This window comes from Manacus candei, unplaced genomic scaffold, assembly GCF_025592945.1.
Source record: "Manacus candei isolate 608988 ecotype Guabito, Panama unplaced genomic scaffold, ASM2559294v1 h1tg000056l, whole genome shotgun sequence".
NCBI lineage: Eukaryota > Metazoa > Chordata > Aves > Passeriformes > Pipridae > Manacus > Manacus candei.
The window spans coordinates 4,728,470-4,746,442 of NW_026138104.1; the positions used below are offsets into that span (position 1 = coordinate 4,728,470).

General features: G+C 35.7%; 1 protein-coding gene across 2 annotated transcripts in view; it reads left to right on the forward strand.

Moving 5' to 3' along the window:
• Positions 1 to 16,127, forward strand: part of LOC127477655 (macrophage mannose receptor 1-like) — a 32,178-nt gene extending 16,051 nt beyond the window's left edge. For both annotated transcript variants that reach the window (XM_051802278.1, XM_051802279.1), the window contains exons 16-30: positions 1,852 to 1,890; positions 1,999 to 2,162; positions 3,162 to 3,229; positions 3,621 to 3,721; positions 4,374 to 4,516; positions 4,714 to 4,819; positions 5,600 to 5,796; positions 7,277 to 7,379; positions 8,057 to 8,289; positions 9,489 to 9,654; positions 11,277 to 11,429; positions 12,940 to 13,056; positions 13,320 to 13,487; positions 14,570 to 14,605; positions 15,032 to 16,127. In XM_051802278.1, coding sequence (XP_051658238.1) covers positions 1,852 to 1,890; positions 1,999 to 2,162; positions 3,162 to 3,229; positions 3,621 to 3,721; positions 4,374 to 4,516; positions 4,714 to 4,819; positions 5,600 to 5,796; positions 7,277 to 7,379; positions 8,057 to 8,289; positions 9,489 to 9,654; positions 11,277 to 11,429; positions 12,940 to 13,056; positions 13,320 to 13,487; positions 14,570 to 14,605; positions 15,032 to 15,231 — 1,994 coding nt within the window. In that variant the 3' untranslated portion in view covers positions 15,232 to 16,127. The remainder of the gene's footprint in view (positions 1 to 1,851; positions 1,891 to 1,998; positions 2,163 to 3,161; positions 3,230 to 3,620; positions 3,722 to 4,373; positions 4,517 to 4,713; positions 4,820 to 5,599; positions 5,797 to 7,276; positions 7,380 to 8,056; positions 8,290 to 9,488; positions 9,655 to 11,276; positions 11,430 to 12,939; positions 13,057 to 13,319; positions 13,488 to 14,569; positions 14,606 to 15,031) is intronic.
• The last annotated feature ends 1,846 nt before the right edge of the window (positions 16,128 to 17,973 follow it).

Here is a 17,973-nt window from a genome sequence, read left to right on the forward strand (position 1 = left end):
AACATAAGTTCTAACTGATATGAAACTGCATGTTTTTTGGAACTTTTACCTGTAGGGGATATCCAAGTTGGGGGTATAAGGGGACAAAGAGGGAGAAAGAGAAGATAACAATTTGAAAAAAATGAAACACTAGTTTAAATTTCCATATCCTTTGTGAAATGAAACTTCACTCCTCTGCTCAAATGTCGCTAGGATGCTACACAACAACACATTAGTCACCTACTCTAATTTAAGCAAGATTACAGCATCATAGAATCTTTTTTGTAAGATGACACCTAAAGACACTCCTGTAACAGGCTTGCTGTAATAAAAAAAAAAGGTAATGAAAGCTTAAAAATTCATATACTTGAAGACAGTAGACAGATTCACATCTTCCTCTAAGTAGTGACATCTTCTCCGTTTATACTTCTGTAGTATTTTTCCCAAATTAAACTACTGTTGGGAAAAATATTCAGTGAAATAGAGAGGAATAAATCATAACTATGTGTTTAGCTACATATTTTAGTTCCCAGACTAACAGCAGTGTTGCTTTGGTGGCTCCCTGGGCTCCTTGACAAAAGCAGGTTCATGTTTCAAGTGATACTTTTCCAAATAACATCATTTCTGTGCTGGTGAATTATTCAAAACAATCTTATTCGAACCAAGGCACATAGTCTCTGCTTCTCATACTTAAAAAGTAATAGTCATAGACCTCTATCTCAAAGAGATGTCGGAAAGATACTTTTCCTGGTAAGTTCCTTTGTAAGTTTTCACCTGCATGATCATCATAACTAAAAATCATTAGCTTAAGTGTCAATCATAGCTGTATACTGTTAGTTATTATTAGTGTATGAATGGGAAAAATTATAGCTTGATGAAATTACCATCATTAGTCAGCAGTGCATAATGACATGCTGAAAGATGCTGAAATAAACATAATGCTTCATACTTCCAGAACAGAAATATTGGGGTTTTTGTTTTAAATACTGTCACCGATCACACAAGAGATTATTTTTAAAAGTTGACTTAACTTTCTTTTTCACCTAAGCACGTGTGTAACACACTTAATTTAATGTAATTACCCAGCAATACAAATATTATGATGAATTCGGTGGGGGGGAAGAAACATAGAATCACAGAATGGTTTGAGTTGTAAGGGACCTTAAAGATCATCTAGTTCCAACCCTCTACCTATGACCAGGTTGTTTAAAGTTTCATTCGATCTGGTCTTGAGATTATAAAGGTGACATTAGCTTTACATTTTTATAGCTCTTGGCCTTGCATGTTTAAAGAAACATTGCTCCAATATCATACTCCATGCAAGTGGAAATTTTTCCTTTGTTTTATTTTTCAAAAGCTGGTGGATTTTCAGCCAAGTATGAATCTTCTCAAAGCAGCTACACAGAAAAAAAGTTTCACAAACAAATAAATAGTATTAAAATGTAAAATAGTTTGAAGCAAAACTTTGTTTAGTATTGGAATTTCTTGTTTAAATACAAGGCAATGTCCATAAAGAATTGTTCAAATTATACCAACATTGAAGTATTTTCACTATTTAATTTTCTTTCAGAAACAAGTATTGTTTTAGACTAATTTCAGTCATCTAATTTAGGCAACATTCAGGATGTACAAGATGCACTTACCAAAAATCTACCAAGACAGAGATGTAGGCCTGTAATGCATCTTTTATTCCCTGAATATCCACTATTTTCTCTGCACCAAATATATTATATAAATATATTCTGCATTGAATATGTAAAACACGAAAAAATAAGAGACACTAAGATAATTTCCATTGGTTGAAAACTTAAATTGGCTCAATGATTAGCAAATGTTTTACATCTTCATTTTTTTTCCCCCATTTCATTACAGGGACACCCTTGAAACCAGAACCTCTGGGCCCTTCTGCCAGTAAGTTTCTGTTTTTTTCACTTATCTAAAGGGTAGTATCATGTAATACCAGCAGCTTTGCTTAAGAACTATGAAGAATAATACAGACATTCCTCTTCTGTGTTGCAGCATATGAAGTCACAGAAGATGGCTGGATTATAAAAGGAGACAAACAATATTTTTTCAGCCCAGAAAAGATTTCTATGGAGAAAGCCAGAACATTCTGCAAAAACAATTATGGAGATCTTGCTACTATTGGAAATAATAATGAAAGAAAATTTTTGTGGAAATATGTAAGAGGAAATTTGGCTATCTTATATACTATATAGCCTATATGCCCTCTGCTTGTGAAGTACAGTGCTTGTTCCATAATATTACTACATTTTATTAGGAATAGATTTAAATATTCTATGAAAAAATATTTATCCTACAAAATGGATCTTCACTTTAACAAAAAACATACAAAAGAATGTTTACCATTTACTAGGGTTGGTATATTCTTGTACATTCTAATCTGAATGGAGTTGTACTCGTGACCAAAATATAAGGAGCAATGAACAGGCAGATTAGATGTATACTCAGAAAACTCCCTTCGACAGGGAGGTTACCTCTCATCTGAATATCGTCTTCCAGAATACAGTGTTGTATGTAAATGTGAGGCAACTGCCAGTCTAGCTTTGATGGTCATATTAGCTCTCCAAAACAACTTTTAGAAGAAAGATTTAACCTGGTCCAGGTTAGACTGATGAACTAGGGCCTTCATGAATTAGTTTTCCACAACATGGCCAAAGCACAGCAGGGGTATGCTAACAGCTGAATAGCCTGGATGGTGTCTCAAACCTCTGCCATAATCCTGTTTGGTTTGCTAATACCAAAGCAGCCACACAGACTCCTGTCTGTTTCACAGCTTACTTTTATTATGTGAGAAAAGATATAAAAGGAGGTGAGGACAGACAGCTTGAGACACAAGAATTACATAGCTGCTTAAGTATAGGAAAGTACCAAAAATTTTATACTAATTTTTTTTCCTCAAGTCTTCTGTGACATTTCCTTTTTAAATTGAGAACAGAACTTTGAAAGCTTTGGTCATACCAGTAATGCAGCCAAAATTGGGAAAGCATCAATAAAAATAATAAAGCAAAAGTATGTGCTGTATGGTATCTCAGATGACTTTGCATGTAAACAATGAGTATTCACCTCTTTTCTTCCATAACATAAAATTTACACTTTTCCTTTTAGATGACTAATAAATATTAGAAAACACTGACTAAAACGTATGTTTTTGTGTTTAGATCCTAAAAAACGGCAAACTGGATTCATATCTCATAGGATTAATTCAGAATGCTGATCAACAGTTCAGGTAGGTAAATAACACATCAAGATTCATAAAAGGTGGTTGTAGAAGTATTGCACTTCCAGAGCTCCTTCTGAAGGAACCACTGCAATGGAGTTAAAAGCATGTTGAAATGTGTGCTCTCCCTTCGTTCAACTACATTGTACTAACACTGTTTTAAATGGAATTTTTACAGGGAATAGGTACACTATGAATACATAGATTTTAAAAATAAAGGTGTTTTGGTATTTGGCTTGATAGGCAGGGATTTCATTATCTAAGGTCTTTTGCTTCTAATGGAATCTCCACTTACTGACAGACTCAGATGTAATTTTTTAAACATATTTTTAGCATGTTAAGGTAGATTTTTCTCAACTGTTCCATGAACATTGTCTGAGTAACCACTACTGTTTTTCAGTTGGTTGGATGGAAGCCCAGTGCACTATGCAGCTTGGGCACAGGGTGAGCCTAACTTTGCAAGAGCTCAGGAAAATTGTGTGGTCTTAAATAAAAAGGATGGTGAGTTACACAACTCTGTTTGTTTTAAAGTTATTTTATGGGCACTGCTCTTCCTCTGTTTGTTAAAAATGTCTTGTCAATTTTCACCCATTCTTTCCCAGCACTTTGGAGAAATATGCATAATAAAGTATACTCATTTTGTCTGAGGTTTCTTCAGGGGCAATATTAGCCATTAAAGTGGAATATAAGATATTGATTTTAATGAGGAATGCAGGGACAATCCAATCACTGATTTTTCAAATGCACAAAAATATGTTCTATTCAAATCACCTGCAATTTTTTTAATAAATAATTAGATAATAGTTAGCAAAGGAACAGAACATAAAGTGAGTTTCACATTTTACAGTGTTTTCACCAATAAAGTGTTATTTACACTTAAATCTTTCAGTGCAACAAAGTTGTTTGGGTGGGTTCTACTCAGAGGTCATAGAGTTGCCCTATCAGTCATCTCACATGACCACTTCTTCCCCCTGTCACAGCAGGATCAAAGTGCCCCTGCAAGCAATGATGTTGGGAACCAGAGTGGAGCCACATGTAAACCCATATTCCCAGGCAAATTTCTTTTGAACTTACAACCATAGAAGCCCGTTCACTTACCCACAAATTTCAGTCTTATTTAGTGTCTTATTACCTATACTTCAATTGATTTCAGGCTTGTGGAATGATGTCAGTTGTGGCTTCCCCAATGGCTATATCTGTGAGAGGCAGAGAAGTTTTATAAGTGCAACACTTCCTTCAGAGGTACCTTCACCTCCTGGAGGATGTCCTGCAGATTGGCTGTTATTTAAAAATCAGGTATTGTAACTTTTGTCTAAGCACAATTATATTAATCCTTAGGAAGGTACTTAAAGATATACAAGAGGCTTTTTGTCTTTTGACAGTTGTATTAAAAAATTAACCACTTGCCTAATTATTGCAAAATGGCAGTTTTACATTTCAAACATAAAATTCCTTTTGCTGTTACTCTAACAGTCTACACTTTTTCCCCCCAGTGTTACAAATTTTTTGGCTCTTCCTATGATTACTGGTTTACTGCAAGAAGAACTTGTATGAACCTTGGAGGAAACCTGGCAAGCATACATAATGAACAAGTACAAGGTACAGTGCAACAGCACTTTAAGTAATAGACTGACTTTACACTGTATACAGTGGACACTTGCTACAAAGAAGGAAAGAGTCAGTATGTAAATATATATATTTTATAGTATGTCGACTCAACATTGGTTATATGGCCATGGCCTGAAATATTTGTAGAACTGGAACAATCTGTTTAGGGCATGCTAGTGATTCTAAGGATTGCTTCTTCCTGTTCCATGCAAACTGCCTTACATTATTTATAGGTATGAATTAGCATAAAATTAAAAATCCAGATCTGGCATTTGTAACTTTAGACACAGAGAAAGAAACAGAATGCATAGTCTGCTTCTCCCAGAAACAGAAAGGGATATACTACTATACCTCTGCCTAAATTCTGCAACTTAATTCAGTAGAATGTCAGAGAAAAGCACATTTTCACTTTGCCTGTGTTCCCCAGCTGCCATTTGCATCTGTATACAGCTGCACATTTCCATCATTCAAGTGGCTCATCCTGAATGTTGAAATAAGTGAACTCATTAGATATCATGGTGGTCAGACAGATGTTTTGTCTCTTTCCTCTTTCCAATCTTCTTGTAGTTCAAAATACACTCTGAGACTTTTCATGGGCAAAGGCTTGGCATAACCTTGAAATAATGAACTCAGGTAAAATTCTGATCACATGCTAATTAAAATTTTTTTACAAGACTTTAATGAACAAAATAGTTAAGTATTTGTTTATGAGTTTAGGTTTGACTGATGGCATGACACATTAATTTTCATTTCTATTGGCTTTTTTCCTAGCTTTTCTCACTTACCATTTGAAGGATGTTTCAAATGATCCTTGGATTGGCTTGAATGACCTACTCAGTGAACTCAAGTTTGTTTGGGCTGATGGAAGTGCTGTCACATACACAAACTGGGCTCCCGATTCCCCAAAACTTGTAGAACCCGTTTTGTTTGACACTCTACGTCCAGAAGATGGCAACCATCTGCAACAGGTAAAGATCACTTACTGTTTACCATGAAGTTTAAATCTGAGGAGCAATAGCACTTCAAATAAACAGCTCACTTCACTGCGGACATTACCCAGCCTTCTCCACAAGTTGTTCACCTATCTTTACAATGGGACTAGTGATGAAAAGTTTCGAAGTTTGAGTATTCTAGCTATCTAAGAGCATAAAATGGCATTAGTGTAATTTTGCCAAAGTATTAAGCAAAATTGCAGCAATGTACAGATTTAATAAAGATTGGATATACTGAATAAAGTTTTCTTTTTCATAGTAATCTGTTGTTCATTTTTCAGAGAATATAAATGCAACATTACAATTTTTAACACACAGAATCATTTTCATGTCTAGGAAGGAAGGAGGGGAGAATGCAAGAGGAAAGAGCTCAACGTTTTTTAACAGTTTCCCTATTTAAAATTGTAATTGAATTGCTAAGGGCCAATAGATGTCAATTCCCTAAACCAATAAAACCCTCTCCACTGCTAGCACTGAAATCAAACAGAATGCTGTAAATAAAATAGCATTCTATATAATCATACCAATATAGACTGATTTGCACACCCATAATGCCTTTCTTCCATTTATTTCTATATTTTGCTTTCAAAACTTGCCCTTCACACTATGCCATTCCATTCACTACCCATCCTCCCTTCATTTTGATATCCACACCTTCAAAGAACCCCGAAATCATAGCTCTAGACATCCAGCTTAATCTGCATCTGAGTCAATTCGAGCTGCTCTTGCCCACATAGCCCCTGGTCGAGGCATATTGGCAGACATAAGGATATTGCACAATACATAGCTCCACTGTAGCTCTAATAACAGTCCTAGGAAATAGCAAGCAGAAAAAAAAGTGTGTAAAGGTACGTTCTACTTTTCTCCTTCACCTTCAAGATGTTAACAGATCTCTCCTTCAGAGGATCCTTTTAATGGATGGAAAATTTCGGCATGGCAGATTAGTAGGTGACTGCAGCTTGTAATAAACTTGATGTTCCAGCTTCGTAAGAAATGCTAAGAACTAGATGACAATAGCTCTGCTGAGGACTGTACTTTAGGTGATTTTGTCAAGAATGACCACTTTTTGAAGCTGGCTTTGAAAATTAAATACAAAGCATGACCTCCATTTCATTCTTATTCAAAATCTTATTGACAGTCGCTCATTAGTTGGGACAGAAACTATCACAGACAGTTCTCAAAAATAATAGTGCCTTTCAAGTGTGTCTCCTTGAAAAGAACCAAATGAACAAGCAGGTTGAGCTGAAGATTACAAAGATTTGCAAGGGTGTACAAAGGGGGAGCTGGCTGCCAGAAAGAACAGAAAAGGATCAAAGAAAGGTGTTTCTAGAGTTGTAACACACCCCCTACAACATCAGAATTCAAAGGAAAAAAAAAAGGAGTGAAACTATTCAGGGAGTACTTTGTTTTATAACTTCTTATATCAATGTACCCATATCTTTTGTTTCTCCAACAGTTTGATTGTGTTTCTCTGAAGAGAGGACCTGCTGATGACACAGGAAAATGGAACGATGAGGAGTGTTATAACTCGAGAGGGTTTATATGCCAGAAGAATAGTGGTGAGTTCTGTATTGCTAGTCTTGATATTTATAACACACTTTTCTTGTTTAATATGCTTTATGCCAGTCTGAGTTTGTTTTCTTTTGGTTTTGTTTTGTTTCATTTTGGTGGGTTTTTTTAAGGAAAGTATCAGTAAAACATAAGGGCCCATCCTGCCTCCCAGTGTTACTTAGCAATGTTTTGGAGAAGGGAATGACAAAAACCACAGCAGAATTTAGGAAATGAAAATGATTTTATTTTTAATAGCTAAAATCTACAGAAATTTTAATTTCATATGCTTATAAGGATCTATAGAACATCAAAACTAGTAAGTTTTACACTTATCCAAATAAACCTGATGGTCACAAAGCTGCTAAGCTGCAAAGAATATTTTGAAAACAGGCAAGTCAGGTTATTTTTGACTGATGGGGTGAGTCTGCCTTTACAACATAAGATACTGTGCATTTATAGATTCAAAAGTCAGATGCTGAAAATAAATATCTTTCATTCAGAAAACTCACTGTTGTTTTAAAGTTATGTTTTACTTATAAACAGCTAAGAAGAAGGTGTTCCATTCCATTAGCAATTTTATATTAGGTTTGTAAATAATGAAGATGCTATTCAGTTACTCAATTCAAATATGTGACTTCCAGATTAAACTGCTCTTGGGGTGCTTTTTTTCCCCTTCTTCCTACAGATCCTGAACTCTTTCAGTCATCAGCAACAGTGCTGGACTTTGCTTCTGACCATTCTAGTGGCATTAGCTATTCTGTCACCCCTTTCAAAATGAACTGGGAGGAAGCACAGAAAAGCTGCAATAACAATGCCTCAGAACTTGCCAGCATTTTGGACCCTTATAGCCAGGCACTGTTGTTCTTACTTGCACAGGAATATGGAGAGCCTCTGTGGATTGGTCTTAACAGCAACACGGTAAGAACACATACATTACATACAGCAGTTAAGATGGCACCAGACCTGATCTTACTTTATGCTCTCATCTTGTTACCCATAGGAATTTCTGCCAGTGTCGTGCTGAAAACAGCATGTTATATCAGTGTAGTTCCTCTTTGCAGTGGAAATCTTCAAATAAGACTTGTGTAGTGGAGATTTTAATGACCTAAGAGCTCTTACAAGTTTTAGCACAAGAAAATATTCCTGAAAACCAGTATTTAACAATGCTGTATGTTGTTTGGAGTCATTTGAAGTATCTCAAACATAAACTGTAAAATCATCTACCTTTTGAGTTTATTGTTACCTAAAAGCTCTTGCAGGAACAACATGCATCCTACCCTCCTGCCATGTATTTATGTACCTCAGTGATCAGTGCCAAGGTATCTCAGGTCACACACCTGAGGCCTGAGAAGGAATGGTTTTTACGTGTGTGTTTATGTTCATATTTTACTAGAATGTTTTTATTTATGGTAGCAATAGCAAAATACAGTTGTGGACAGAAATAGGGTAAAAATTAGTTAAAGGAATCTGGAGGCTATATAATATGGTACATATTGACCAGTGACTCTATTTTTGAAAATGCAATTGGTGTAATTGCTTTGATTAGAAGTTAGAATACTATGGAAAAAAACCCTTCCATTTGTGAGTGTAATTGCTCCTATTAAGAAGTTAGAATATCATGGAGAAATAATTCTTTCTGTTTGTGGGATGTCTACACCAGTTGTATGACAGGAGAGGATGAACATTTGGAGGGTAGGTGTGTTTTGACATGCTACACTCTTCACCATGAATTGCAGTCACGGTAAGTACAACAGTGCTGCTTAAGAACACTCCCACCCACACTTCCATTTTCCATGCAGACATTTGAGTGGTCATACCAACACAACGTCTTATCTGACTTCTAGTTTTATGTCTTCTCTCATGCCTCCTTTCTTTTTTTCCCTTCCATTTCCCAATGCTTGAAAAATGCTCTAAATTAATGTTACATACTTTTTCAAGGGCACTCAGGTCTGTGGATGACACTGTACGTTTTATGCAGTTAGTATTTACAAGCTCAAAGGGGGCAGTAGTAAGCATATGATTCCATACTGGTTACATGAGAGTCCTCTTGAGGATCCTGTGTAGTAGCTATGTCACTGTAAAAAACTTTGAAATTACCACATAAATTTTGCTTCCAGACAAATGGCAAGTATCAATGGATTGACAGATGGAGATTAGTTTACAGCAAGTGGTCCAGCGGAGAACCAAAACAGACATTAGCATGTGTCTACCTCGACACTGATGGCACCTGGAAGACAGCTTCTTGCAAGGAAAAACTCTTTTCTGTCTGTAAAAAATCAGATGGTAAGTAACTCCATACAAATGTTTTGACTGGAGGTTGTATAGATTTATCAACTGTTCTAAGCATAATAAGCCACTGGAAAAATACCTGGTTTATATACTAGTGTACAGGAAAACATGAGTAGCAACTAGCTCTAAATATTGACATGAACTCTTCTCAGAGGTTCGTATTGATTCATAATAATTTGATTCATAATAATTACCAAAATTGATTCATAATAATTACTGAAAGCCTAAGAAACAAAGGATTGAATACTCACTGGTTTCTTAACTATTTATTCTAATGGGAAAAGTAATTCACTTGCTATGAGATCTGTTTTTATTAGGCATTACATGACATTCTGTATCCAGTTTGAGGCACCAAAGTTTGAAAAGGTTCTCAATCAGCTAGAGTTTTCACATGACCAGAAAACAAGAATAAAAGAAAAAATTGCAGTTGGACAAAAGACTAAGAAACAAATGACTTAAGAGAAACCACAGTACTTTAGAATTGTCTAAATATTAAAAATGAGCCTTACAGAATGGAATTTATTTATTCCCTATGTCTAATAGAGGTTGGAAAGGGGTAACAGACTTAAATACAGCAAGGAAAACCTTCTGATTTTATCAGTACTGAAGATAGATACTCTTATAGATACTCTGGACAGATTGGGGAACCTCCATTACTACAACTTGCTAGGCAGGACTAACATCTGTTAAAAACAGATATCAACTTCATGTCACTTGTGAGCACAAGGATGAAGTAAATAACTCCTCGAGGAGCATTCCAACCACAAACTTCTATAATTCATATGGAAATAAGTATAAATATGATTTCAGAATTTAGTTATATTCTTGATTTTGTCAACATTACGGAATATCTTGAATCATTACCAAATTTAAAATTACATGCCAAATTACATTCTAAGTTGTTTTAATTTGACAAAAATCCTCAGATTTTATATATAATGTCTCTTTTCACTTTATTATTCTGAAATCTCATTTGAGAGCTGAATGTTCCTTAATAGGGAAAGAAATGACAGAAGACTCACAGGAAGAAAATGTAATTTGGCAGAACATTTAATTTTTACTCCATCTGCATTTATCTACCCATCCAAATCTTCCTATTATATCAATCACTATGGAACATATTCAGGATGCAGTTTAACAAAAAATCCTGCAAGCCATGCTTAGTTATACCAACCAAGTATACTTTCATATACTTTCATACCAAGACTTTCACACACAATCACAATTTCTGCTATATGGTTTTGATCCTATCAAAAAATGAGACAGAAATGACAGAAGACATTTTAAAAAATAGCAGTTTTAACTAGTTAGGCAGATATTTATGCCAGAAAAGCAACTGCATATTTTATTGACTAGAGTAATTACAAAAATCACCATTAGACAGAATCTATACTTTTTACAGACTAGTGTATCTTCCTAATCACCTTGACAAATAAATATGAAGCAAAATATTGTCTCAAACACAAAATCAGAGCCATATTCAAAATCTTTTTTGACATGTTTCATTTCTTCTATGATTACAAACCTAACAGTCTGATTAGTTTTGTCTTACTAGTATAATGGGAAAAACAAACATTATAAAATAGTTGGACTTCAACTACCTGATCTCTTATCAGTAATGGCCCCTACTGAGCCCCCACAACTTCCTGGAAAATGCCCTGAGTCAAGAGGACACAAATCTTGGATACCTTTCCATGGTCACTGCTACTACTTTGAGGCCTCCAAGAAAAGAAGCTGGTCTCAATCTCATCAGGAATGTGCCCGGCTAGGTGAGTGTTTTATCTTACAAAGACTGAAGATGTAATTAAACATAGGAAATAATGGATAATATTCTAAGCAAATCTCAAATTACTTTAAAACTTCCCATTTAGTGCTTCTTTAGTTGCATTTTTCAAGCATGTTTTTCCACAATAAAAGTAAACTTTGTCAGAGACAGCAGCATTTCTTATCTCAAATATAAGGTGAAATATGAATACCTCAAAAATATTAAATTTCTACTAGTTTTATGGCAATCGGTAATTAGGTAGGGAGATGAACACTTTCACAGATCTACTAAGGCACTGGCTGCAGGGTTGGTCTTCCCCAAACGAGAGGGAATCCATAAGCAGTGTAAACCAGGAAACACAAAGTCATAGGATAGTTGTCTTTGTTAGTTCCGGGGCACAGTTTATTAATTGGATCCCACTGGATGGACAACAAATGAGATGGAGGAGCTGTTCAGCTTTCATGAACCAGCAAAACACACCCAGGCATGCAGCTCCTGCTCTGGAACAGCCTCCATGCTGTTCCCATGGAGAGAAGAGCAGTATATTGATCAAGGAAAGGAAGAGCCACTTTGCTCCACAGTTATGAGAATTACTGTGATGCAACACACATTTCAGTGTGAGTAAGAATAGGAAACATTCTATACATTAGCGCTATATGTCTGAGCCATAGCCTTTTAAATGTAAGAGAATGAAAGGATTTCTAGAAACACTTCCTTATATGTCTGAAAACACTGACCTATGAATGAGTAAACAGGAAGCGTAGCTTTGCAAAGGCATTTTACTCTACAACAGAATTCCTGAAGTTGTTCTGTAGAAAGATAAATGACATAACCACTACAAAAAGTAAATATTACACTAATAACCAGGATGCAAGGTCACAATGGGACACTGCTCCATGTTCTGGATTCCTACATTTTTGCCTGCCTCTTACCCAGTGGCCAGGCCAGGAAGGTGGTAATTTCCTGATGACCCCAACACAGCTTTGTGTATTTGCAATGCCAGGGCATATGGCAATTATAAATCAACTTCTGGACATCTTCTGGACTGCAACCTCCAGCTGCTGACACATTCTACCTAACCTCACAGATGCTGTCATCAGGTACTGCCAAAACTGCTGTCCAGCCACTGATGGGGGACAGAGCTGCAGTGGCAAGAGGCATGGTGCTGACTACATCACATATATCTCTTTAGCCTATTTGCACCACAATCTGGAGTGTGGTCAGATCTAGCCAAAAAGTATCCCAGGAGAGCAATTTTGCTTCTCTAAAATACCAAAAACTAAAAAAAATTCAGAAAATTTCAGAAAATCCATGTCTTTGTACTGATTTGCATCCATACAACACATAGACATGCACAAAATACAATAAAGAGATTTAATAACCACAACAAGACTAGTGAATATTATATGCAAGAATTGGTGTCTTTTATATATTTTTGCATATTTTTTATGGGTATATTGACTTGAGCTGTAGTAAAATGAGACATTGTGATGTATTCCTTAATATTTTTTCAGGTGCTGATTTGGTATCAGTAGAAGACTATCCTGAAGCAAACTTTCTGGCAAACACCATTAAGATACTCCATGGAAAATCACCGAACTTTTGGACAGGGCTAAAGAAAAATGACAGAGGTAATATCTTTAATATTGAATCACACGTTATCATAGCATACAAAATTAAATGTTATATTAAAAAGAAATCAACTTTATGCACTTGAAATTACATATACATAAAAAATTTACAAAGTTTATTTCCAAGTATGCCCACATTTCATTAGAAATGTAACTGAAATATTTAACTATTCATGTTACAAATTTTCATTTTCTCCATCACAACTTATTCTATTTGTCTAAACCCCTGTGGTTTATACATATACGCTCATTTTAAATATTAGGTCAATGGGTATGGACAGACAAATCTGCAATGGATTTTGTCAACTGGCAAATGGGAGAACCTTCAAACAAAAGACATAAATACTGTGGAGAAATATGTGCATTGTCTGGCTTCTGGATAACCAATGTCTGTTCTTTCAAAAAAGGATATATCTGCAAAAAACCAAAAAGTAAGTAATATTTCTAATACATTAAGGTTAATAATGCCTGATAATGTATTTTCATTGCAGAACAAAAAATGCAAAATATTCTAGGTTTGTGAGCAAAACTGACTCTAATAGCAGGATGTGGCTGCCTAAATACTGACAAGCCCCATACGGCTTCCAACTGCCTTCTCAGAAGGCTGCATCTCCCATAAGTCCTGTAAAAGTACCATCAGCCCCATGCAGCCTTCATAAATACTTCAGACCCCTATGTTTCAGCAAGCTAAGCTCAAAAACAACATTTTGTTTAATTTCATTGAATATATTCTCAAAAAAAAAATCTTGTTCCGATAAGTGCAATGAAAACTGTCTTGTAGAAATCCTGAAACTGGTGATTCCTTTTCTTATTGGCCTCTGATCTGATGGATTACAGGAATATCATAACACACATTCTTGTGGCACTCTTTATCTACAGTATGATAGAATCAGGTTTAATAAAATGCTGGTAGTATCATGATAGAAAAATTATCATCTGTAAGAAAACGCATGAGTTCGATTGCTGAGAATAAATGAAAGTGGTTCAGAAAATGGACATTTTGTTTGGTTAAACTTCATATTTCTGTTCACCTTTCCATTACTTGCTAAGTTCAGGAAGTGCAATTACCATAGGAACCACATCCATGTGGAATGGTTGTCTCTGACAGATGGGGCTACCACAATGGAAGGTACTTTTCAGCTCAAGTAAAATGCTTATGATGCATCTCTAACACTCAATACCTTCTTTCAGGAAACACTTTAAAATTTTTAGGGATCCTGTCAGTAGTTCTAAAAAATGAACATGTCTGAAAACATTTTCAATATGACAAAAATCTGACTCTAATTTCATGTCTTTTTTGGGTATCTCAACTGAGGAGGCCAGATGCTCTTGGAATCAAAGAGCCAGTCATCCTACTAAAATTTTACACATGCTTAGCTCCATCTCTCTGGGAGAGTAACTGTCACCAGCACATGAATTTAGGGGGACTTGTCAGAAATATTGGGACCTAGGAAGCTAGAAATGCCTCTTTTTTTAAAGCATTCAAAATAAACATTTTCTTTCCTTTCAAAAGCTCCTGAAAACACAGAGGTGTCAACAGAAAATATAGGTAAGCATACTTCATTTTAAGTAGAATTATAAGGAGATGCTCAAATGCAGCAAAAAAATAATCACATAGTTTCTCAGTATCAGTTTTGAGAGTATTTAAAAATAAAAAGTCCATACGCTATATCTGTGCCTCAGTATAGGAAATAGGGCTTACCCTGAAGTAAACATTTATTTACTTTTATATTTGTATTTTTAATATTGGGCTTTATTTCACTTTCATATTCATATTTTTAATATTGGGCTTTAATCAGATTTAATTATATTTTGTTTGGTTTTGTTAGTAAAAAAACCCCAAACCCATAGGCTGAAGTGCAAATCTACAGGCATATTGCCTTTTTCTGCTTCCACGTTAAAGAAATCCCATTTATTAGTAGATTCTGAAATCTTTTAAGATCAAAGGTGTTGATTCCATTGTATCTTCTTACAGAAGAGAAAACAGAGAAAGTACTTTCCACCGGGGTTATTTGGCTGTTCGTTCTTCTAGCTCTTTCTATAGTTGGGGCTGGAAGTATAATTTATTTCTACTTGAGGAGGAAAAGACAAAACCTGCCACATGTTTCAACCAGAATGAGTGGATCAGAAGGAACTGTGGATATTCAAGAAAAAGATGCACATACTGGCATGTAGTCTGACCAAATGGCCACATGTTGTGATTAACAAAAACCGGGCTATGGATCAGTGAAATCTTCGCGTTTTCCTAGTCTCCTCTCAGTCTCCTCTCTCCTCAAATACAAAGTTCATGGATTTATATAAATACACACACATATATATGCCTTCCAAAATTCCCTCCAAAGTGGTAGAGAGTTGTTGAGTTTGGGGAGTGTATATATATTTTTACATAAACGGGCACGGCTGACAAGTTGGCTCCAGAGGTATTACAGGAAAACTCGGACACATACTTACTATGTGAAAACTACTTTATTTAACTCAATGAAGAAACTTTCCTTTTTGCACACAGGGGAAATAATTATTCATATCTTCAAATTATTTTTTCTCTATGTATTACTTCAGTGGAACCTAGACTATGATGGGACGCATTGTTCATTTCAGGTTTTCAGCTTCACAGTATCTTTTCATTCATGCAAAATCCGTTATGATACCTGCATTTGTGTATTATTTGCTTACCAAAAAAACCAAGACAGACAGTTGTAAAAAAATTGAAGAGGCTCATTTATTTCTACCTCTAGTCCGACTTTTTGGAATAATTATGCCATTTCCTACAGCCTTGCACTATTCTACTATTCTGCAAATACCTACATTTTTCTGCAGTTCAAATTAATAATAAAGAGAGAAGACTAGATGATCTTTTCATCGGGTTTTGTTTCAGTAATGATGCTTTCAGTACGCAGAGATGCCCCTTTTGAGATCTAAGTATGTATAATAAATAGCTATCTTATACTGCATTATAGAGCTCTCCAGTTTAGAGATATAAAATCACTGCTGTATTTTTTGAAAAATTTTTTGAAATATTTTTTGAAAATAAATTCTTTCATTTTTGTTGTGATTTCATTTGATAATGTGCTGCCTAGACCCCTCTCAGCTTTTTTTCCATTGTATCCAGCAACAGTGTTTGCCTCTTTATCATTTTGTGTTTGCAGTTTACCATTCTGCATATTTTAAGACATGCATCATGCCTCTTGAGGAATGAGAACACCTTTCTCCAAGACATGGGAGGGCACATGGCACTAACAGGCCTCAGTGAAGAAGCATATGGAGCAGTAGGGCTAGAGCAGAGGGGCTGCTACCAAATATATGTATTGGGAAACAGATTCTTTCTTTGGCCATTCTGTGAGAATTGTCAGAATTTCTTACCCACTCCCTATGCTTATGGTCTCTAACTGACAAAAAGATGATACCACACTAAAGATCTCTGCTAAAGAGAAAAAAAATATCTGGAGAAAGTGGAATAGGTTTCTGATTTTCAGGATATCTGTGTCTATGCCTACTCATCGTAAGAACATATTTGAATTATCTCCACTATTTAGATTTCTTCTAGATATCCAGAAAACAGTAAAAGCTCCTAAGTAAAAATTTTATTGATAGTTGCTTAGAATGTAAGTATCCCCTTTCTTCAGGAATACTTACTTCAGTTGTTTTATCAAACTCTATCTTAAAACATGAGTCACACCTGCTAACGTTTCCTCTTGAGCATTCAGATTCCACCCCCCCACCCTTTTGCTGGATGGACACAATTATTCCAAACATTATTCTACACCTTTGGCTAAGTTGGTAAAGAAGGTTCACCAATCACAGACAAAGATGTCTGAAGATTGTATGGCTTGTCCCTTCCTGGTCTTTTAACCAAGACCTGATTAAAACAAAACAAAACAAAACAACTAAACCAAACCAAACCACCATTAAAAAAACTCCAAAACCAAAACACCCATCTATAGGTTATCTAAAATAAAGTTAAAAATTAAGTAAACCAAAATTAATTTTTACTCTTAATGTCCTTTGAACACTTTGTAAAGCCCGGAAATAACAGCCCTTAGATAAAAAATCCTTAAGTTACTAGAATAAGTCCTGTAATACCAACTCCTTGCAATAAAGAAAGTCACTGCCATTTTCAGGAGGAAATAGGAAATAGCTGAAAGAGGTCTGCACAAAACTGTACAAATTAGAAAAACAACACCTGCTTCCCACGGAGATGACTAGAGATAAAATTGTTTCCTGGTGTGTGCTGCAGATATCTGGGAATACACGCTTCTGCCTGCCCTTTGGATGAGTGAATAGTGAGTGTTTTTCCTGTTCTATGCTTACAAAGACTACAGGCTGCTGGATAATACCATATATATGCCCAGGTTAGTGAATCTGATAAATTAGAGTTACCTTTCCCAAAAGAAAAAAGGAAATACACAATAGAAGAGACTATTCTTTTTAAGTTATTTGTAACTTAACTATAAAAAATTGGGAGTTCATAACAGAAGTATTCTGGTGACCAAATTCAGCACAGCCTGGGACCTCCAGAGGAGAAGCCTGGCTGGTATCACCACCAGGCAGGAAGTCTGCAGAGCTCTACAGTCAGGCTGCTGTGTGTGCTCGCTCTCTGTGTTATTATATAAAAATACTTTGATAAATATACATTTTTATGTACAGCTACTCTGTAGACAGACTGAACACCATGACTGAAATGACAAGAAATGGACAAGATCACAGACTAGACACAAAGCATGTTGCTGATCCCTCTGCAAGATACTGAGACACCACAAAAACTGATCCAAAGTGCCCCTTACAGAAAGACAGAGAGATTGTGGTGAGAACAGCAGTGGAAATAGATGAGTGCAGAGTGAGCCAGTGCAGGGAGGCTCATACCTGGGGAAAGAAAGGGATGAGAGCCATAGCCCTGACCAGACCTGCTCACTCCAGGCA